This window comes from Struthio camelus, chromosome 5, assembly GCF_040807025.1.
Source record: "Struthio camelus isolate bStrCam1 chromosome 5, bStrCam1.hap1, whole genome shotgun sequence".
Classification (NCBI taxonomy): domain Eukaryota; kingdom Metazoa; phylum Chordata; class Aves; order Struthioniformes; family Struthionidae; genus Struthio; species Struthio camelus.
Window position 1 is genome coordinate 72755048 of NC_090946.1, and position 22621 is coordinate 72777668.

Consider the following 22621-nt stretch of genomic DNA (forward strand, 5'->3'; position numbering starts at 1 on the left):
ATCAACTGATGGCAGTGGAGAGTTGCTCGCATTTTGACAATACACCACTCATGTTTCTTGCTTCCTCAATTTGTTATACATAGAAGAGGTTAAAAAAAAAAAAAAGTGAAACCAGTTTTGTCAGTGTACATTAGAAGTAAACAATTACATTAGAAGTAAACAGTAAGGTTCCAGAACATTTTTGAGATATGATAAGCTGGAAGTATAAGTTGCTGAACAAACAATGATAAGATTTTAAAGTAGCAATTAAAGGGAAGTGAAAAGCAGACTTACTGAGATGACCTTTAGGTAGACTTAAGCTTTCAAAACTCTATTAGGAATTTTCTCTAACCTGTACATCATTTCTATGGCTTCTTTTTTACTGACTTTTTTCCAATATCTTTTTTTAAAAAAAAAAAAAAAAAAGGCAGATGGACTAATCTAAAATTGTTGAAAAAATTTATCATAAAGTTCCAGCTGATTAGTTTATCTCTTGGGTGAGGCAACATAATGCCAACAGTTTATGATCTATAAAAATATTTCTAGGCAATATAACTTGCCAAAATAAAATCACTGGCATATGTTATGTAGTACAGATATAACAGCTCTGTAGTCGGCATCTGGCAAAGAGAAATCTGTCTTTCCCACTAGTTAAATTGTCCCTTGAATTTGAGTGAATTCCTGCAGGCTTTAAATTTTTGTTGCCGTTTTTGCAAGAAACATTTATCAGTCTAAGAGCTTTTCTGACATGCCAAAGGTGTCTGAATTTCCTTACAGGAGAAAGGAGCAGGAGCCTTATGCCAGTGCAGGCCAAATAGGCCTTAGCATAACTTGCTATGCTGGAGGAGGGACTGCAGAGCAGAAGCAGGCCCTGACATATCACTAGACGCTATAACAGACGAGGGGGGGGCTGCTCAGTGATATGCCTTTTGCTAAAGGCTAGAAAACTGTATTTACCGCTACCTACGGCAAACTGGTTAGTGAGCAAACCTAACTGCTAGGCCCTAAAATATCTATAGATTGCAACAATTGCTAACCTAATGAACTACTGAGCCAGCATAATGTGCACAACATAGAAAAAAAATACAGCAAATACTGGTATTGTTAGGACAGCTGTAAAGGGAAAAGGAACAACGTCCCTGAGTCAGTTCTGGGGAAATGATTGCCACAGGGCAATGAAAGAGGAACTTTTGCAAGGCAAGCACACCATGTTGTCATGCTATTCGAACTGGAGCCGACGCAGTGAAACACCAGGTCGGCAGTCTGCAAAACTAAGGAATTAAGCCACAGGTTTGAGGGGATAAAAGACAACTTGAAAATCATCAAGGTGGGATCAACAGAAGAGGGTCGGTGCTGTAGACCCCAGTGGTTGAAAACTGACTGCTGTGGAGGGGAGCATCTTCTCCAAACCACCTTGACACACCAGGCAGAAACCCTTGGATCCTCCCTGCCATGAGCATGGACTCTTAAGAGCTGATAGAGAGGGGTTTTGTGGACCTTAGTAGGCTTGGAGAACTTAAGGATCTAGGAGGAAAAGCATCTAGCGTAAACATAATATTGAATTTGCTATTGACTATGCTATCAAGTTTATCCTCATATCCATTGCCATTTATGTAATCTCTTTAGTTGTCTTATAGTACTGCTACGTGGATGCGTCAAGTATGAGTCAGCAATGCGCCCTTGCAGCGATGAAAGCAAACAGCATACAGGGCTACATTAACAAGACTAATCATTACCAAGATTTATGAAAGGAATTGATTATTCCCTTCTACGTGGCATTTGTGAGGTGATATCTAGAACTATGTGCCCAACCAGAGTTGGCACAGGAGTGGTATGAGGGGAGGGAAGAATAAAGGTACAGACTTTAGGAAGAACATGATACCAAAACGCAGCTGCTTAAGCCATGATCTGTAACTTCATCTAGAGTTGTGTCAAAGCAACTAAAGAGACAGCATGAGAATGAAACCAATCAGGTACTGGAAGTGGAAGGTTCAGAAACTGCTTGAGACAGCACTGCTTCTAAAACAATTGCTTTGAAACTATGACCTTACAGGAAAAACAAATAATTAGAATGAGGAGGTTAAATTATCATGTAGAAGGAGGAAGGTTGAAGAACTGAAAGCAAAAAGATATGACTAAAAGCCAAAGATATGACTAAGCCCTAAAGTGAATTACTCTACTGGATGTCTCTTAAACCCATGGTGCCAGCTATAATTGCGGTAACAGAGGTTAATATTGCAGACTTCCACAAAACTCCTTTTCTAAACTGTCTAGATAGTCTAACCAGTGTGTCTGCTAGAATCTTATTCTAAAACCTCTATCTTTTCCCAGGAAATATCTAAAAAAATTCTTCACTCTACTCCATGTAGTCATTTCCTCTTCTTTATTTAGGTTGACTGATAATTTGTTTAGCCTGTGAATCAAGCAGTGAAGTTCAGAATCTTCACTGTTTTATTGCTTCCAAAATTCAATTCTCACATGACTGGTTCTGGTCCCTCAGCTTGTTAATACGTACTTATTAAAATATATATATATATATATATTGATTTTATTCTAACTGTTGTCAGTTATGCATGGTATTGTGTCCCATAGTTGCCTCTGATTTAACTAATACAGTCATAAATTGCATTTTGGGTGAATCATTTAATAGTAAGACAAATTTTATTTAGGACAGTAAAGGTAATTCAGCAAGTGTTCTGATTTAGAGTGATTTCAAAAAAAAAAAAAAAAAAAAAAAAGGACAGAAAGGTAAGCATAGTCTTCAACCTGTCCTCCTACTCTCCATCCCCTTACCCCCTTTCGTAAGGTGAAGAGATGTTGATCCTATGAAATCATGTTCCAATAGTAGGTGTTTAGATGAGGACATCAGATCTGCAGTACTGCAGAGCGCATAAACACTGTTTGAATAGTAAGTCAGTGAAAGTGGAAGACATTGCTTGGACCATCCTGTAATATATATTTTACCTTGAGACTGAGTTAAATTTTATCCTGGAGTTGCAGCACAGGGCACAAATGAAGTTCACATGACTTGGAACCAAAAACCCCACCCCTTTTATACAGGGAGCAAGGTCTTCCTTTAGCATCTAAACATCTTCTAAGGTTACCATAAATTTGCTTGTCCTTTGATATGAGCTCAAGTCTGGAATGTGCTCTCTTCTGGAGACAATTTTAAGAGTCTACCTCTCCTGGTTTAGAATGGATTTTTTTAAGATAATCCTTTTCAATTTTGTTCTTGGTCTGGTAACTGACCCCATATTTTATATGGTCCCTCTCCCACTTCAGTTGTCTTATTTGAAGATTAGTTGTTTTATTTCATGCAATATCTTGTTACAAATGGATGTTTTCTGAAAAAAAAAAAGTTGTTAATCAGCTGTTAACTATTTCAGTAACAAATTCCATCTAGCTGCTGTAGATGGTCTTTCAAAATAATTTTTACGTATGTGAAGTGAGTGAATAATCCTAATCAAATTTTATCATCACAAAGATTTTGATCTTTACATAAATAGGGGAAGGCTTTTCTTCAGTCCCCAATGAAGGGCATTTTACCTGAACTTACAGATGTGATAACGCACTATACACTTGGAAAGATCTATTGGAAGAATCAAAAAAAGCAACAGAATGCAATATAGAGATTTTTAAATCATATCCAATGTTTACAGAAGTCTGTTTATACAGCTTGGGGAAGAGGAGGTATGAAAAATGGCTTATGAAGCCGATGTAAAAATGTCCAATGCAATAGGTGACTCTATCCTTTCTCAGTATGGAATGGTATATTCACTTAGCTTGCTGGGAACTAGGAAAGCAAAAAGTAACAAGAAAATCAGCAAGTTATTGGTCTAGCTCTGACTGCGTTGATTGGTAGTACTGGTTTCTTGTGCTTTCTGCAAAACTTCTACCATTATTTTAACAATGTTTTTCTTTTATAAAGACACAGAGAAGTTTCACAGAATTACTTTGTGAAAGTGGAGCTCATCTTTACAGCAAACTCTTTTTTTTTTAAACTTCCTGCTTTCAGTCAAGCATTCTGTGGTATAGCTAGGTGCAAGGCCAACAGGACATGTTTCACAAATAGGTCTTCATACTACAGAAGTCGGGAAGAAAAAGCAATAGCCTAGTGACTGACTTCTAGAGAGCAGACTTTGGCTTGTTCAGAGATCTAGTAGGCAAGATACCTCTGGAGGTTGTTCCTGAAGTGCAGATGAGCCCAGGAGAGCTGGTTCATCTGTAGGGACAACCTGAACTGTAAGGAGGGACCTCAACAGGCTGGAGGAATGGGCTGACAGGAACCTCATAAAATTCAGCAAAGGCAAATACACAGTCATGCACCTGGGGCACACTAACCCCCCTATATCAGTACAGGCTGGGGACCGACAAATTAAGTAGCAGCTCTGCAAATAAAGACTTGGACATCCAGTGGATGCGTCAAGTATGAGTCAGCAATGCGCCCTTGCAGCGATGAAAGCAAACAGCATACAGGGCTACATTAACAAGACTAATCATTACCAAGATTAATCAAAGGAATTGATTATTCCCTTCTTCGTGGCATTTGTGAGGTGATATCTAGAACTATGTGCCCAACCAGAGTTGGCACAGGAGTGGTATGAGGGGAGGGAAGAATAAAGGTACAGACTTTAGGAAGAACATGATACCAAAACGCAGCTGCTTAAGCCATGATCTGTAACTTCATCTAGAGTTGTGTCAAAGCAACTAAAGAGACAGCATGAGAATGAAACCAATCAGGTACTGGATTTAGCATGAATACTGTTTCAGTATTCTGAACAGTATTCAACTATTCTGAACTCAGCCTGTTCCCAGCACAGTGTACTTAGCGGTTATCATCCTACTTGCTCAGTGTTTGCTTTTAGATACTTTGCTAATTTCCCTCTATAGTGGTCCAGTAATAAGAAACGTTACGATAATAGACCTGAAGACTTACCAGACTTCCCTGAAATCAGCTTCAGCTTCTTCATCTATGCTCTCTCACACTTGATCCACGAAAGAAATAGCATGCGTTTTCCACAGATGAGCCTTAGAACTAAAACCAGTGTGTTAGCTAGACGCCAATACAGGACTCAACTCGAGATGATTTTGTTTTACGTCAATAAAACAAATCTGTTTCCCTTCCTACAATTAACCTCTTAATGTTCCACAATCTTAGTTACACATCTCTGGCTTTTTTCAGAAGATATTAGTATTATCACCTCTTTTGTCAAACCCTCCACAGCTCCCTTAACCATGAGATTCCCCTGTAATCCAGAGGTATCGACTAGACACTAAACCCTAAGCAATTACCCTCAACCAGTTTTTAACTTTGAAGCTTAATGCTTCAATGTCAGACTTGAAGAAGGGCTTTTATGTCTGAAAACTTAGAAAGAATGTTACAGACAGGTGTAGGAAAATCTGAAAAGCACCTGGCACGCTGTCGGTCACAAACAGATGAAGTGTAAACTGGAGCTCAGAACAGAGATGCACTTTCTGTTCCCAGTGCTGGTAATTCAACACCCTTTCTGTTATGATACTTACTACAGCAATGTAGCAAGTAGCTCCCTCCCCACCAGTTCAGCTTTGTAAATACTAAGGACTGGAGGAACTGTTGGTATTGTAGGGCCTGAAATGACCCATTTTCCGCAGCCATGTACGTTCCAGCATTGCTCTGCCTTTTTTTGATAACACTAGCAACTCTACTACAGCCTTACCATCACCAGAGTTATCAGCAATAATCCTGTTGCTGTTTCTTACTGAGGCAGATGACTATCAGTCTTGTCATTGTTTCCTAAAACTGTTTGTGGTGTTCTCTGCAGCAGCAAGGCTAAAGTATCCCTATGGCATAGAAAATGCCTGTTCAAGGACCATGATATTCAGCTCCTGGCTGAGCCCCTTTTGCAGGTATGGCCAATGACAGCAGAAGGATGATAATCACGGTAAAACGAATGAGTATTCAGAACAGCTGCCTTATAAGGCTGAAGTACTAAGCTTCATCGTTCTCTTCACTCTAATTTCTTCATAAAAGCTCCCCATAACACAGAAAGAGATAGTATCTTCACAAGCGCAACTGGGCATCTTTGCTTGTTCTTCCTTGAGCAGTAAGCAGCACTTTTGATAAGACTGTTAAGAAACAGAAGCTGTCTTTCACAACTGCATGCTCTGCCATGCTGTACCAAGAAACATGTAGTGGTGGTCACAGGTTTTCAGGCAATACCAATCCCATAGGATCAATGTCCTCAAAGACACAGAGACAGGTCTCAAAAGAGCTTAAAAGAAAGGAGTATGTGGGCCAGTATTACCATATGGTATACCCTAAAACCGAACTGCACAAAAGGTATCTATATTAACACTTGATTTACTTAGATCAATTCGGATAGGTAGTGTTTTGCAGACTTTTGACAAATTACTTAATCCCACAGTTTTCACCTTTGTCCAGGGAGACCTTTCTAGCATATGCCTAATTTTGTTTTACAAGCGAGTAAAATAAAAAGCTCACTAGAACTCAGTCTCACACATACAGATAGAAAGTGAATTTCGTTTTCATTTAGTGTCCAAAAATAAATCAACCCTGAGCAGTGTTTCTCCTTTTCATCTACTGCCATGTTACTCAAGTCATTGTCAGTTGAAGGACTACTGGCCTGACTCAGAGGGCTGAGAGCCAACAGTCTGACACTTAACTCTGGCACTTTTATCCAGCTATGTTTACCTCAGTTTCCTCATCTACAAACTGAGCTCAATACTTACATAACTCTCAGGATATTATGAACCTGAATAATAGATGTTTTAACAATGGGTGGTAATGCGTGAGAACATTGAGTGTTTTTGCTGTAATGCAGTATAACAAAGACGATTTGGGCAGTAGATATGTTCATTAAAGATGCTGCAAAAGAATTGTTGGGAGTTTGGAATGGTGTAGGCCAGAAAAAATCTGTAAGCTACAAGTAACAAATTAGCCTACCATGTATTACTCATCAGCAAAAGGAACCCAATTGCATGAAAAATCTCTACTTAAAATTATTTTTCAGGGAGAAAACCTGTAAAGAAACATGTTTTGTTTATAGCTGCTAAAATATCCTTGTTCAGTTCTCTTAAGTACTGCATTATAACAGCATTCTTCTTCCGTCTGTTCAGGACTTAGAGGTTTGGGGCTGGGGAGTTGTGTTGGTTTGTTTTTTTAACTCTGTCCTGCTTGTCCTCACTTGGCAGTCTTTCTAACCTTGTTTGTTTCACAATGTTTAGAAAATTTGACCATTAAAATGATTATTTTATTTCCAACCTTACAGCTAAAGGTCACGTTGATGGATTGTATGCCAGGTATCAAGCTGGCAGAGACCTGGAACAGACAGACTGCAATGGCACAGCTTCCTTTCATGTAGTGAGTGTCACTGTATTCCTTCTGATATCTCAAATGCTATTAGATACAGAACATTAAATACCATTTTTGCCATTCTGACTCCAAAATTCCCTGCTTCAAACTTGTAACAAATCCAGAAGTCATGACCATTAAGTCATCCAAGGCTATCATTCTTCTTCTCTGCTAAAAAGAAAATTAAAAATTTTAATATAACCTTGCCAGTTAAGTTTTATCGGACTTTCTTGTTTCTTCCAGGCTGACATTTTGAGACCTACTGTCTGAGCCTTTTGTTGAGCTACTGCAAGTGTTGCAACACATCTTCCTTGGAAAGGAAAGTTCTAAGCTTGTACTGCCTACGCTGTTTCTTTTGCTTGTGAAATCATTTCAGAGAAATACCAAAATGAACATGATTAGGAAGCTCAAAGAGTTGCAACACATGTATTTCTGACATTTTTAATTTAAACTTAGGTTTTGTTCCTCGGAATTTTATAGGTGGCGTCTGTGGAACTAGTATCTAGTCATCCATCCTCCACCCATCCGTCTATGCAATAAGACGTTCCTACACCATTTTACAATGTACTGTAGACCAGTTCTCCAGTACGACAGGGTTATATATACTGCTGTACTCCAACATTTGAAGTGATACCAGGTGTATGCTAATAGCATAGAGTTTTTATGGAAAAAAAGACAACTGTAAATAACTGATGATGGAATTTTTAAAATTGGAACAGTTTTTACCAATTTTTTGCCAAAACTGTTTTCAAAAGGCCATTATTCTATGGAAAAAGTTTTGAAATTCTGACCAATTCTAGTAATCAATCTCAAACTGGACTTTAGTTACATTTACAGTGATTTTTCAGTTGAACTGAAGAAGTGTTGTCTTATTCTCTTCTGAAGTCGAAGCTTTAAATTCTTTGAACTGGGTCTCTTTGATCAGAGATAAGAAAGAAAGCAGAATTGCATGACAGAAATCATACTGGCAATTTTATAGTTCCTGTTTATTTAGATCTGATTATCTACTGGACAGGCAAATGCTTGTTCCACTGGAAGGTCTTTCTGGAAGAAGTCCTGCAGAATCTGAAATGATCTCACTACAGAATTTAACAATTCCTGTTATATAATTTCTTCCTAGGTTACTCTGAGTAGCAGAGGACGTGACCATACGTACATGTAAATGACAGCAACTGGAATTAGTAGGTAATTCATTTCTGGCTCCGATCATCACTGCTATATTTTTCAGTAGCCTACAGTTTATGTTAAATTTGGGCAGAAAACTGCTAGCTGGATCGTTCTCTTCTGCGCTGAAGGATAGATAGGTGATCGAATATTGAAAAATGACAAGATTTTGTGTATTGATAAACTTCTACGTTAGGATGGTGGGCACAGTTTAAAGTTATTATGTTGTATCAGGGAGGGAAAAAAAAATTCTATTTCTGCTTTCCAGAAAAATAAGAGAGTAGCTGTGTCAGCTACTGGTCAGGATCCTCCCCAGATTGGGAAGTCTTAGGACTTAGTTCTGTGGGTAGGTCATTCAGTGTAGGAGTTGATGTAAGACCTTCCTACCCTCAGCCTTTTGCTTTCATCTCTATTCTTGTCACTTTTGGTTGTCTGGTATAAAAATTAGCGGGGCTTCGCACTAAACTGGATCAGAAAACTAGCTTAGGTTGAAAACACTGTGCACTTCAACCCTTTTCCTGCAGGATTATTTCCTAACCCTCACGGATTCTGGTTACAGTTCAGTGTTGAGCCATCTGGACCGCTGCATCTGTATGTACGGTGATGCGGGCTGTGAATGAACAGACTGGAGTAAAGTGGCGCAGCCAAAAAACTGCTTAATCAAGCACTGCTCCCAAGGGAGCCATGACCTAAGAGGGAAAATCTGAATGACTAGGGCGAGATGAAGGAAAGCTCGGATACAAAATGAGGAAAGAGAGGGAAGATGAATAACCACCAGTGAGTTAGGCTGTCAGGTTAATAGCTTTATCATAAAGCTATTAACAGGTGGTGCACAGGTGCTAGACTGCGTTCCCGGAGCTGAGGCACAGCCAGCCTGAAAGTGGAACTTCTCTCCTTTCCCGTAAGAAAACCAGCTGGGAAAAGAAACTGAGCCCACGGCTAGGAGCACAAGCAGTCGCCGTCCCCGCCCGGAGCTTTCCGGAGCCGGGAAGCCGGGAAGCGGGCGCTCGCCGCCTGCTCTGAGCGGCCGAGGCGCCTGCACGCCCTTTCCCGCTGGAAACAGCCGCCCACCTTCCCCGCCTCGCCCGTCGCCCCCCGGGCTCGCAGAGGCACCGCGGCCGCCCGCAGTGCGGCGGGGTGGCCCCGACCCCACCCACCCGACCCCGGCGCTGCCTCCCGCCCTTCGCCCGCCGGCTGCCCGGCCTGTGGGGGCGGGAGGGGGCGGCCCCCTCCCCGGCCGACCTATAACTGCCCTTTCGGTAGCCGGGCGGCAGGTAGCGGTTTCTCAGGGCCGGGATGGAAGCGACGAAGCCGGTTGCCTGCGGGACGTCCTCCTGGAGCCGGGCTCTGGCCGGCAGCCCCGGCGGGGAGGAGCGTCCCGGCTGCCTCCCGGCCTCGGCGCTCGGCGGCGGGGACGAGGTGGTGGTGGTGCAAGTGCTGGTCATCAACACGGGCGGCACCATCAGCATGGTGCAGGACGACAAGGGTGAGGGGCGCGGGCAGGGCCGGCGGCGGGGGCAGTGGCGCCGCGAGGGGACCCGGGGGGGCGGCTGGGCGGCGGGGTCCCCCCCGCCACGCACCCATCCCGCCGCCCTTTACAGCGATGGTGCGCGGGGTGCGCGAGCTGCAGCCATCGGGCTTGCTGCTTCGCCAGGGGAGGCTTAGGCTGCCCCCCCCCCCAACCTTTGCAGGCAGCATTTCTTCCCCCCTCCACCCCCGCCCCGTTCTTCCTAGCAGGGTTTATCGTTCAACAACACCCCCCCCCCCCCGTTTTCTCGTAGCTAGCGGCAGCGCCGCTACAAGGATGCGCCGCTTTCTCTAGCGCTGTGAGTTTATTACCGGCTAGTTATTGCAGCCGCTGCGCTGGTGGGCACCCCGGCAAGCGGTCCTGGCGGCTCTTCGCAGCCCGCTCTGGCAGAGCGCGGCGTGTTGGGGCTCTTCTCCACCCCCCCCCCCCCCGACACCGAAAACGAAACCCGTTTGACCGTGCCAATCACGCAATCTGTTCTGCCCTTAAAAGAGCAACGGAGCCAGGCTCCCTGGAGGGCACGTGTGTCGCACCCCGCGGAGACGCGTGCCGGCTGCCCTCGGTGGTGCCCACGTCGGGGAATTTCACGTGGTGGCCTGGCTAGGGCAGCTGATGTGCGCGCGCGGCACCGCGCAGGACGCGCGAGGGCAGATGCAGCGTCTTTGCACACCTGCCTCTTAGCCGCGTGCTTGGTAGGCTTCTGCTGCTCTTCTCCTGCCAGCTCTTAATTTCCTCCAAGAAATTACTGAAAAGCTCTGCTCTACCTTACTGGCAGAGCAGAGACCTATAAGTGGTACTGACAGGGGAGCGTGAGCTTTTTGTAAAGCAAAAGGTGGACATGCTAGTCCGCCCCACCTCAACTATTTGATGCTTAAATCCAAAACTGAAGTGTGAGATGTCTCAATATATTGCCTGCATTTTACCTGAAAGCTTCTTAGGTACCTACAGCTATAGGTTGCTACACGTTTTCAGGTACACCTAAACATGAACAGGTAGGTGCCTAACTCCCCCTCATCCCCCGAATCCAGAAGCTGGTCAGAATAACACCGAAGTACCCCTAGAACCTGACTCGGGGAATGGGGAGTCTAAGGGATGCCAGAAGGATCAGCCAGCTATCGTGTCAGGGGAAAATATTTTTTCAGCCGAGTCTGACTTGCTGCATGGCGTGTTTGCCGGTGTTGGCGCAAAGAGAGAGGGTGTAATGTAAAGCTGGGGATATGTGCGTGCGAAGGGAAACGGTTCGATTTTGATGAACTTCGATTTGGTTTTCTTTGTTCTTCACTCAGTAGGCTATGGGTTTCCTAGGGTTTACGTCTCGCTATGCTGGCTGTTCAGAAGTGGGGGGACTTGATTGCCCTACAACAGAATTTGAAGCTCCTTGAATAACATCTAGGCTACTCATCTGTAGGATTTAAACGCTTGAGGCTTCACCTCAGAGCTTTCTAGACTGGACTTCTTGTTTTAAGACATACTCCTCCTTTTCAGAGGACTGGCTGGCTGGTCTTGACCATTGTAGGGAAGATGCTGTAAAGTTTTTCTTCTGCTTTGTTTTTCATGGCTGTCATCTTGTGTTTGATCTGCCAGATAGGCCTGAAGCATGACGATTCCAAGTTGTAAGAAAAATCTTTCAATATGTTTCAAATGACATGTAGTTACCTTCCTCTGTCTGTTTATGTGCATCACGTACTAAAATTATTTCCTGCTTCTAGTGTCTTGGCTTCCCAAGCACCTTGTTTTTAAGCAAATAAATAAAAGATGTAGAATTCTTTTGTGAATGAACTGCTTCACCTCTTCTGATCCTGTGTGCCTTTTTTTCTTCTACTTAACAATGTCAATCATTAAAGCATGTGCAAAAAAATCTAACCGTTGCAATCCAATGATACTGATTTGCTGCATCCTGATGAAGGGTTCAACCTGCATTTTTGTACACAGCTCTGGCAGCAGAGCAGCCAGTACCTCTTTAAGAATATTTGGCAACCGTTAGCGTTCAGACAGAAACTGGTGAAAGGGCATGGGAAAGGCAGCATGATTCAAAGGTAAAAGCAACAGATGCTCGTTTCTTTTACTACAGAATCAATGGATGGAAATCGCCTCTTTAGAACCTTACCTAGAACTATAACTTTTTATTTCAAGCAAAGTAAGTAAGAGTCACTTCCCTGAACAGCATGAAACCTTTTAGAGCAGCTCAAACTGAGCAAGCTAGGCTTCTACCTAACTAATTTACATCTAGGCTTAGAAGCTTTTACATGGTCTTTCTGGTTGCTGAAGCACATAGTTTCAGTTTTAAATTGTGATTACAGCCCTAATGTCTCCTGTGAGGAATATGTTGATGTGCAGAACTGCCCCCTACATGCATGTGCAAGACTGATACAGCCCAGCAAATAACTGGCTGCTATAGTAAAAATGGGCAATGCTTGAAACCTATGCCCATCACCTCAGAAATCTCAAAGTACCGCTGCTGCAAAAATGAATACTTTGGAAAACGCTCTGTGTCCTGCTTCTCTGCCTGAACAGGACGTAGCTGTTACTTTTGGGAGCTGGCACCGTAGGTGTACACCCTGTTTGTAATGACATTCCTGCAGAAAAACTGGTTTTGCAAAGTTCTTTGCTTTCCTCAGTATAGAAAGTTTGTTAGGATGGGGGGTGATAGCTTCAGTATGCTGGCATTGAGTACGCTCAAATCTCCCCAGCTTTTGGGGTTTCTTGGGTGTAGAGCCCCACTGACACAGTTGCATCAGACTTTTTCAGCTCCCCGTTCTCTGCTCCAGCACAGAGTAGAGGATATCGTGATTGGTACGTAGCTATAGCTGTATTGCCCATAGCACTGGAGTGAAAATCAGAGTCCTCACTGCGTAGAAGAGACGGAGCCATATTTGTTCTCGGCCACAATTATTTTTTTGCTCTGCCTTTGTCCATCCGCTCTGTGATGCAAGGGGTGGCTAGCTAAGAAGGGAAAGGACAGAAATTGATGAGAGGCTTTTCGACAAGTAGCACAGCCTGCCTCTTCCCTGCAAGGGTGAAGTTGCTTCAACTACTCTATTAACAAGTTTGGCTCACAAAAGATGTTTTTCACACATAATAAAGTGGAGCTGTTCTTCAGTTGCACTTGAGTTCTCCCATTTTTGCTTATTGAAGCCATAAAGCAGAAATCACTGCTAAACGTGGATGCATTTAGGGGACTGTTTAAGTCATAAGCTGGTCATCTTGGATACATCTGCAGAATGTCCTACAGGAAGAGGTTTAAGTTCAGTGTTAGCAACTACGGAACAATCCTGCCAAATTTGTGATTAAGAGCAGAGGTGAGGAACTGCCATGTAGAAAGAATTTAAGAATATCAATGTACATCAGCTATCTGGTTCCTAGAGCAAATACAAAAATGTAAATAGTCTAATCCTTTGTCAATGTTCAGATCAAGATGAGTATTGGACAAACAAAAATAATCAGAAAACACACAAAACACTTGAAAGCGTGGGCTGCTATGCCCAAGCACAGCAGAAGTGCCCGTTTCTGACTAAGCTGGGAGCATCCTTAATAGGAGAAGCAGGGATAACAACTGAATGAACAAAGCATCCAAAGCCTGAGGGCATATTAAGTATATTTTGTAAAATGAAGTATTCTGGCAGGAATCCAAACAAAGCTGCTCAAATGCTGGTGCTGTCCTGTGAGAAAACTGGCTATGAAAAAGGCTGCTGCTTCATTTAAGGCAAGCCAGGAGAGAGATTACACAGTTCTTAAGGGCTTTCCATCTGCTTGGAAAGTAAACACACCCCAAGCAAAGTGTGCATGGAGGCGCATCAGCTAATACCATCACTGTTTCTCTACGCTTTGGAGTATTTTAACTAACAAACTTTACTCTTTGAAGGTGAAAGAAAAAACCTCCCTCTTATTTATCATACGAATATCAGAGCAGTTGAAAATTAGATTCACAGAAGAACTCAGTTCTATGATGCTGAGTATTTTATCATCAAAAATTTAGGTACCCTTCTGTCTTGTAGGGTCAGCATCTAGGTTCCCTTTAAAACAGCAGGTTGCAACCTGCAACGTGTTCTGCACATTCAGCAAGCACTGAGTGGACTTTCTTAGGCTAGTATAAGCCCTAGGCATCCTGAGGGCCGCTACACCGAAGAGTAAGAACACAGTGGGGCAAGGAGAGCGTGAACAGAGCTTAAGATGTGCCCATACACTTGCCTTTTCCTCTTCACTAGCTTAGGTGCCTTCTCCGGCCGTTGTCAGTTGAGATTTCCAGTCGTAAACCTGCTGATGGGAAGTACCTATTCCAGAGCTCATGACTAGAGCACTTAAGACACTCTTAGGAGATTTCTCTATCTTTCTATAGATCTCTGTCTGTGTTTGTTAATGCTCAGTACCTACTATGGGGTTTGTTTTAGTTTTCCCTTTCATTTTTTTCTCTTTGTAAACGCTATGGCTCTTGACACTGAGACGCTACACGCAGCTTTCCAGTAGAGCTGGACGAAGACATCACTGTTTCTGCCAATGCTGCTCTAGGCTAAGAGGCTTAGGCAAAAATTTCACATAACTTTATGGTATGAAGCAATGTTTGTTGGTCTTATGGTGCTAGGTGGAGAGTGGCTACGGAAATGGAAAAGAAGGACAGCCTAGTGCTAGAGCTGCAAAAATTGACCTCCTGCCCCTCCTGCTGATCAATATTGGCACACAAACAACAATTAAAAGTAACCATAAATATTTGATGTGAAAGAAATTTGTAATGTTATTTCTCCTAAATAAAGGGTTTTCTTCTGTTTTAAGTCAAGAAAGGAGTAACTGCAGAGATTTGTGGGTTGTATTCTGTTTTCACATTCTTTTACTGCTGATAGACTGTTTAAATTTAATTTGGAAGGATGAGCAAATAGTTGTGCAACTTCACTTCTTCTGTCCTTATTGTGTGGCACACTTTCCCCCCTACTTATTTACTTCATTTTCTGCTTGTTTTTAAGGACTCGCTCCTGAGGCCAATAAGTTAGTAAGCAGTTTGAAAAATATGCCACAGATGCATGATGAAGCATATGCCCAGGAAAAAAAACTATACGACACCCATGAATATCCAGATAAGACACTGGTGCTCCCGTAAGTACATTGTCCTTGGGGAGAGGGAGGGCTGGGAAGTGTCCTGATAATTTTCAGAAAATTAAATCTCCAACCATTAATGTGAAGATCCTAGTATTAGATTAGCAAAAATGCTTAAAAGGACTTAAAAGGAAAAAAACCTACCATATCTGGCACTATCTGCAATGAAGTGTTACATTGCTGCTTGAAAAATAACTTTTAAATTAGGCAACAAGTAAGCAATGTAGGCAGCTTAGTTCTGCCTTTTTTCTGTTTCTGAATGTTAACTCGCTGCTGTGCAGACATACAAATATTCCATAGCAACTAAGAAAACTTTATATACAGTACCGTGCAAATTATCTCCAGCATATGTCTGGAAAAGTAGCAGCTAATTAATGCATCCATGAATAGGCCCCATGCTTTAATTCTGTAAGCCTTCTGTTTTTTAAAAAAAAAACGTAAAAGCTGATTGTCTTTCCCAAATTTATGCAACATTATGGTAATGAGTGATGGGCTTATAATTAATCTGCATTGCTTCTTAACTGTTGGGCAGTGATTAATAAGCTTATAGGTTTTATTTAGAGGGTAGTATGCTAATTTGAGATATTCCCCAGCTGTGATGAATGACCGTACCCCTGTAAACACGTTAACGTTGCACAAAGGATGATTGTACGTAGTCGTTCCAAAAATTAATGGGACTATAGCCGTTTTGCTATAAGAGTAAAAATGGATATTCCTTAATCTTTAAGGAGAAAAATTAAGACATACAAACAAAATGTAGAGATTATTAATTTCTTTCTATTTTGTACTCAGATCCCTGTGTTAAGCTTTTAAAAGTAAGCACTTAAAAGGGAGGTGGCAGGAGAAGGGGTAAGGGAAAGAGAAACGGACTCCCGGTGGAGTAGTATTGGTGTGAACATAAAATCTATGTTAAATATGATGGTTATATTAAGCAAAATAGAGATTTGTTGCAATACTGTGCTTATACCTGAGGACCTTAAATGCTTTAGAGGATTTCAAATATAACAAAACTGCCCTAGTATACCCATTTGGGTCCTGAATATACTTCTCCTAGCATGTTTTCTACAAAGAAAAAAACAACCCTTAAAACAGTCATTCAGATCAGGAGCTTACTGGAGTTTGTTTTTCTGGGGCAGCTAAGTGCCGTTTAGGGAGGTCAGTCACGACAGCTTGCCTTTTTCCCTTTCCTCCTAGTTGAATGATATTTTAACTAGGCAGTAGAGAAATATTGTAAGTTTCTGAGGAGAGCAAATAGGAGTCTTTTGTGAACTTTGCATATTTCTGTAATAACCCTATAGTATAATGAAAAAAGATATAAACTTATGATCTGTTTTTAGGGAGATGCATCACAAGTAGTGGACCCGATTGGTGTGGGGGTTTGGAATTTCATATTTTTGTGTAAGCAGCGCTTCCTCAGGGGATCTGTCTTTTCACAGTTTTTCAGCTGACTTCCAAAGCTGCTCTTAGCGTGCGTGAATATGCTATCCGACGAGGCTTTCTTTAGCGTGAAACCTACCCTCTTAGCTATGGTACGTCAGTTAGTTAGGAATGAAAACTCTACACACGCTATCTCTGCTGTAAGCAATTACCTTACAGGCCTCATAGGAGGAGTAGGTCTGCAGATTTTATTAGTTGATGAACTGATAATTAACTCTTGCTTTTGCGTATTTTAAGGTGCTATATATGTATACAAAAATAGCAGGTGGAAAATATACTACTGCATATGCTGAGGGAAGGCAACCAACTTTCTTCTCTGTACTCTAAACACCTTATTTCAGGAACTTTCTTTTACACGTTCATACAGCATGCGGTGTCCAGATCTTTTCTGTAGCCTTGGACTGTTTTCCAGTGTAAATGTTGAAGTATCTATCGCAGTTATTCATATAGACTGTTGCAGCTGGCAGCTAGCTTTCCGTGATCCTCAGGCAGTGGGAAAGCACTGAGGATGCTCTGAAGATCACTCTATTAAGCATGCTCCTGGATGTCTTTGCTTGGAAGAGAAAGTAGCAAGGGCAGAGCTGGCTCTAGCTGCCTCAGTATTTCTTGTTTGCTAGCTGCTTGTTCACCGTTTCGTTGCTGTACAGGAACTCATTCCAACTATTAAGTAAATCTCTATTTTTAAGTATTTCTAAAATGTTTTTTGTTTCGTGTCACTTTAACCTTGTAATTCACTTTGTAACTTAGTCTTAGAGACTGAGCCTTAAACTTACTTCGGCAAACTTTCCCTCGCGCCTAGTCTGAGAGCTTCCTTTAAGTGTGAGCGTCCAGACATTCTTAGGCTTCGGTCTCCATCTGCTGGGCTACATACTGCATGGTGTTTGAAAGTGCTACCTTCCTAGGCCCATCAGGTATTTCTTGGCTCATTGCAGGCCCATCCTATTGCTTGATTGGCCTCTTTTTTTAAATAGTAGTTGTTTTGTCTTGTCTTCATTATACTTAAAGCATTCTTCTCCCTGCTCTCAAGGCTGCGTTTCTTCAGTGGCCAGTAATTGGTTGTTAGTTGAGTTGTTTGTAGTCCTGGGGCCTCTGTTTTCAACCTATACCAAACTATTTTATGATCCTTGCTGTTACCACACACTTAAACTGCACATCATGACAAGAGACAGCCAGTACCAACTTTCAGTTCATACAGCAAGCTCTCCTAACAAGGTGACAACAAGTCTAATAGGCTAGGACTGGGGCTTTACAAGGTTAGCCTGTTACTAGCAAAGGCAATAAGGTTTTTACTGGGACTCTAGGGAACAGTTTCCTTCTTTTCTTGAAGGTCTTAACTAAACAAGAGAGTCTCTTCTGAAATCTAAGGTCAGAGAAACTGAGGACAGTGGATCTTGTAAAGAATCACGGAATGGAGGCCAGTCATAAGACTCTTAAGGGAGGATACTGTGCCTGTGAGGGAATTTATATTTATCAAAGCATTAAAAAGTTGTTGCAGCTCTTCTCTTTACCCCCTTTATGCACTGGGAGTTTTACAGACTGCTCTCAACGATTTATAAAGTATTTTTTAAACTTTAAGTCTTAGTATTGGCTTTTGTTAGAACTCAGTTCCAAACATTCGCATTTAACAAAGTCAGTCTGGGTTCTACTTTTCCACCTTTGTTTTTGACAACTCCTCCTCCCCCCCCCCTCCCCCAAATTCTGAGTCTGTTAACTGCAGGGATTTGTGCTTTAAACCACATCAGACCGTGAGCTTCTAAACTTAGAACTTAATGTTTCCAATTTGACAGCAGTTTTGCGCCGTAGACTTAGTGGTGCTAGTGGGGAAAAGGGTAAAAACTACTGATTCAGTGAAATAATCAGAAGTGATGAGCTAGTGTTAGCTATGAGAGTGAAACTGTTTTCAATTCTCTTTCTTTATAGTGTCTCTAAGCAAAACAAGAGAGTTGTTTACACAGTCCTGGAGCTCTCGCCATTACTTGATTCTTCCAACATGACTCCAGAGGACTGGGCCAAAATTGCAAAGAAACTTGAGGTACAATGGTGTGGGATGGTATTTCATTCGCTGCTTGCACAAAACAGCAGAATATCTAGTATATTTAGCGAGATCCAAAAAAAAGTGCAGTAGTGCTATGCTTATGGATTTATTTATTAAAAATATAAATGTTATGCAAGATGCTATACCCAGCTTAGTCACTTGCAAAGTGGTAAGTATTGTGCATGTAAGTTTGCAGGACAATTTTTCCTTCTGAAATGTTGCAAACTTATTAAAGTTATATAGTTCTTCCACTGATGAGCTATGTCATAATTTTGTAAAAGAAAATAAATTTAAAAATCGAAAATGTGGTTGAAATAAGGTATGTAATATGTAGATAGAATTGTTCTGAAGTGTTGAGTTAAATTCACTGCTCAGAAATGCTAAATAAAATCCTTAGGTATAGGTGACTTAATTGAAGGTTGCTTAGTTATGCAGCATTTGACTGTGCAAATAGCTTAATAGTTGGCTATTAACATTGAAAATAATTTCCTATCTTTCTGCCTCTCTTACTTTGCACACAGACTGACTTGACTAGCTTTGCCTTTGCAGCTGTTAGAAAAAATACTTTTGTGGTTAGGTTCCCCACACTGGGAAATGTTTAAAGCCCTAGACGTTTCCTTTATGTGTAGACAAAATCATTAAATCCTTCTCTAGATTAAAAATCATCTCTTCTCTGCTCCTGTCCCCACATCTAAACTTAAACTTAAAAACACTTAAAATCGAGGAATCAAAATCCCTTTTCCTCCAAAAGCCAGCAGATAACTTTATTCCAATGGGATGAACAGCGCCATTCATGACTTTGCATTAAACACTATCCGTAGATTGATCTTACTATAAGATTCCTTCTTCCATTGGTACAAGCCTGATGGTCTAAGGAACTTCTCAAAAAACAGCAGCATATGCAGGTAGGTACCTTAACTGTGAGCAGTTACAAGCCTATTCAGTACTCTCTGCAGCAGAAGTCCCGTACAGCTCCAGAAAGGTTGACTTCTAAACAGAAGAGGGCACTCTTACACTGGCAGTTTGCCTGCCTGCCAACTGGATTAAGTGGACTCTTTTTTCTGTATGTGATGATAGCCTTGGTTTGCCTGATCTGTTCCTATAAATGGTGTAATCCCTAAAGTAAAAGCGGTAACAAGAAATCAGACTATACTACTAATTTGCATATGTTAACATTCCTGTTTAAAGCCATTGCTAAGCTTTTCTTAATTAGCAGTCTTCTGGTTTAAAAGTGCTGCATTAATATGTATACATAGAAGAATCTCTTTGACTGCTCCATAATTAGAATTACTAGCTCTAGTGCTTATTGTCCGATTAACCCTTAATTATATTTAAACTGAAAATGTGGATAACTCTAAGAGGAATTATGCTTGTAGTACTTCTTTAGAGTGTTACACTGCTGCTTGTATCAGTGAAAAGAGTGCAGTATGCACCTCATTTGCTGATGCCAATGTGTTGGTTTAATAATGTGAAAAATCTCTCTCCACCTCCAGGAGCACTATGAAAAGTTTGATGGCTTTGTGATTCTTCATGGCACTGATACAATGGCCTATACAGCATCAGCCTTATCCTTCATGTTTGAGAACCTAGGTAAAACGGTTGTTATGACAGGATCTCAGGTAATGGACTTAATTTGAAGTTGAAGTCAGAAGCCTCATTTTCTGTTCTTATATGCAGAACTGTGTAGTAGCCTGGTGATCACTATGTACTTCAGTAATGCGGTGTGACCAGGGTGAATGGTCACAGCGCCGATAAAAATGAGTGACAATTGATGGGCTCACCAGCTGAGGATCTGCCCCATAATTTTATCCTTAGTGACTTTACAACTCTGTACCAAATCAGACCAGTAGTTCATTATGACTGGGGCCAGATGCTTCAGAAAAGGATGTAAGAGCCTGTCATTGGTCATTGTGTAATAATCTGTTTTTATGAGAAGCATCTTTCCAGCCTCAGGTGGCTGCTAGTTGTTAGCTGTCTTTTTTTTTCTTTTAAAGCCCTGAAGCATGCAGTCGTATTATTCCATCAGTTGTTACCCTGTTATTCGTTGTTCTTTGGTATCTCCTATCTTTGTTGCATTCTTCCTCATTTTTTATAATCTGTAAGCATTATAGGCATGTTTGATCATTTTTATTCCAGAAAGCATCTGACATTGTCTGTTTCTTTCACTCTAAAGACTAGATGTATTAATTTTCTTTACTTTAGCTGGAGATCAGACCTTTGCATATTGTCTGAGGGGGAGGGGTTGTTTTACAAGAACAGCTTGCCTGAGCATAAAATACAGCTCTAATCACAAAAGGGAGATGAAACATAGCACTGTAACCTTCCCCTTCTCCCCCTTTTCATAACTTTCCTTTCACATGTGGTCTATTTGAAGTCAAAATACAAAAGTCTAGGAAGGAGTAGACTCCCACTTACTGTCTTGACATTGGGCAGTCTAGTTGTAATACATCATATTCAAGGTTCTACTTTCTTTTTTGCTTTATTTTTTTGGAGATCTGCCTGACACACGATCCAGCAATAGAGCATGTGATTTTTTTTTCATTGTTGAAAGGAGCTGTGTCTCTCTATTAATAAAGAGGCAATCCAGAAAGGCATGGAAGTCATCACTATTTCACTCAGCAGACCAAATTTCTGGTTTTAATCTTGTCCTTTACTGTCAGTAGTAACCTGCTGGTTCCGTTTTTGTATTCGGTGAGGAAAGATGGTGCAAGAGAGCCGTTCTGAAGCCCATGATGAGAGTTCTGTATGAACGGAGACTATTGCTTTTTCTCCGTACAATCACTTCTCCCATGCGCAAACACTTAAGCTGAGCACGCCTGCTTCCTGTTCTTGATATTTTTCCTGAATGAGCCTCTACTTCTAAAAACAATTACTTAATCATACTCAAATCACCTCTATATTATTCTTTAAGTACTCAGTTATAAAAGTGTGTTAAGCACAGAGGGAAACCTACCATCTGCCTCAGTCTAAAATAGTTTGGATGAAGAAGTAAACTTTATTTGTCATAAATCATTGTTATATAAATTATTTATGTATTTGTATTGCGTAAGTTGTACTCTTTTTTTCTGCTGCGTAGGCTTTACATAAGGGACAGAATTTAATTTCAGTTTCTGCTCTTTAGGTGCCCCTATACGAATTGCGGAATGACGGCCGAGCCAACCTACTGGGGGCACTGCTCTTTGCTGGGCAGTTCGTGATTCCTGAGGTCTGTTTGCCTGGGAAGACTGTCTCAGAAGCTGCTTTTCTTCCTCTAGCTAGACCATATACTTAGACACTCAAAATGTCTGATAAGTAGTAAAGAGTTGCACCTAAAAAGGAAAAAGTTGATTGAATTGAGGTAACAGACCCTTGCATGACAAAGCGCATGCCTTTTTTTCAGGATTCATATACCATTTTTGCTACATACAATCTATAAAGACTATCAAGTTTGAAACGCAGGTTGGAACAGACTTGAAATCAGAGATTCCTTTGCAAACATGTGGGATCTGAAAGACTTTTAAGTCAGTTTTTGAAGTCGGAGTTACTTTGAAGTTCTGAAGTTGCTCTAGAACTGATAGCAGCATCTTCTAGTTCTGGTTCCTGAGGACTAAACTGCTGAGGATGATATACATAATAGACGTGGAAGCATCTCTATGCTCTCAGCACCCTGCTTTTAAAAAGATGATGGTGCTGCACAGGCCCAAAGCCTGAGAGAAAACTGATCAGAGTACACTTCGTTCCGGTTCTGTCTGTGCTCTCACAGGCAGTTCCTTGTAGGAGAACAGCGATACCTTACTGGCCAAGATCTTCAGAACTAACAATTTTGAAATATCTTTTTTCCTTCAAATTCCACTTGAGACACTTCAAGGGTCTTGAAAAGGGGCCTAGTTTTATATGTTTGGTGACTCTTTGAAAAATTACCATCCATTTTCACTGGGCCTTTTTTAAGGTTTTTCACGCTGAATTTAGATACAGCTGAGGAACTTATTAAAAAGTCCACACTGCTCCTTTCCTCTGTCCCTGAAGCGGACTCAAGCAAACTGGCTGTCTCCTAGACTATGCC

At 41.4% G+C, this 22621-nt stretch overlaps 2 protein-coding genes and 1 long non-coding RNA gene across 4 annotated transcripts in view; 2 read left to right on the forward strand and 1 right to left on the reverse strand.

Annotated features, from left to right (window-relative positions):
- The window catches only part of TDRD9 (tudor domain containing 9), a 93435-nt gene extending 83976 nt beyond the window's left edge, over positions 1–9459 (forward strand). For both annotated transcript variants that reach the window (XM_068947217.1, XM_068947218.1), the window contains 2 exons: positions 7248–7339; positions 7574–9459. In XM_068947217.1, the coding sequence (XP_068803318.1) occupies positions 7248–7339; positions 7574–7600 (119 nt within the window). In that variant the 3' untranslated portion in view covers positions 7601–9459. The remainder of the gene's footprint in view (positions 1–7247; positions 7340–7573) is intronic.
- Positions 411–13789, reverse strand: LOC138067533 (uncharacterized). Its single transcript, XR_011141677.1, has 3 exons — positions 10334–13789; positions 4916–5014; positions 411–3323 (listed from the first exon to the last, which is right to left on the reverse strand). It is a non-coding gene; the product is annotated as an uncharacterized lncRNA (long non-coding RNA).
- ASPG (asparaginase) overlaps positions 9606–22621 on the forward strand; it is a 52184-nt gene continuing 39168 nt past the window's right edge. Inside the window, exons 1-5 of the mRNA XM_068947220.1 lie at positions 9606–9980; positions 14978–15107; positions 18465–18576; positions 20073–20198; positions 21701–21784. Of these exons, the coding sequence (XP_068803321.1) occupies positions 9791–9980; positions 14978–15107; positions 18465–18576; positions 20073–20198; positions 21701–21784 (642 nt within the window). The 5' untranslated portion in view covers positions 9606–9790. The remainder of the gene's footprint in view (positions 9981–14977; positions 15108–18464; positions 18577–20072; positions 20199–21700; positions 21785–22621) is intronic.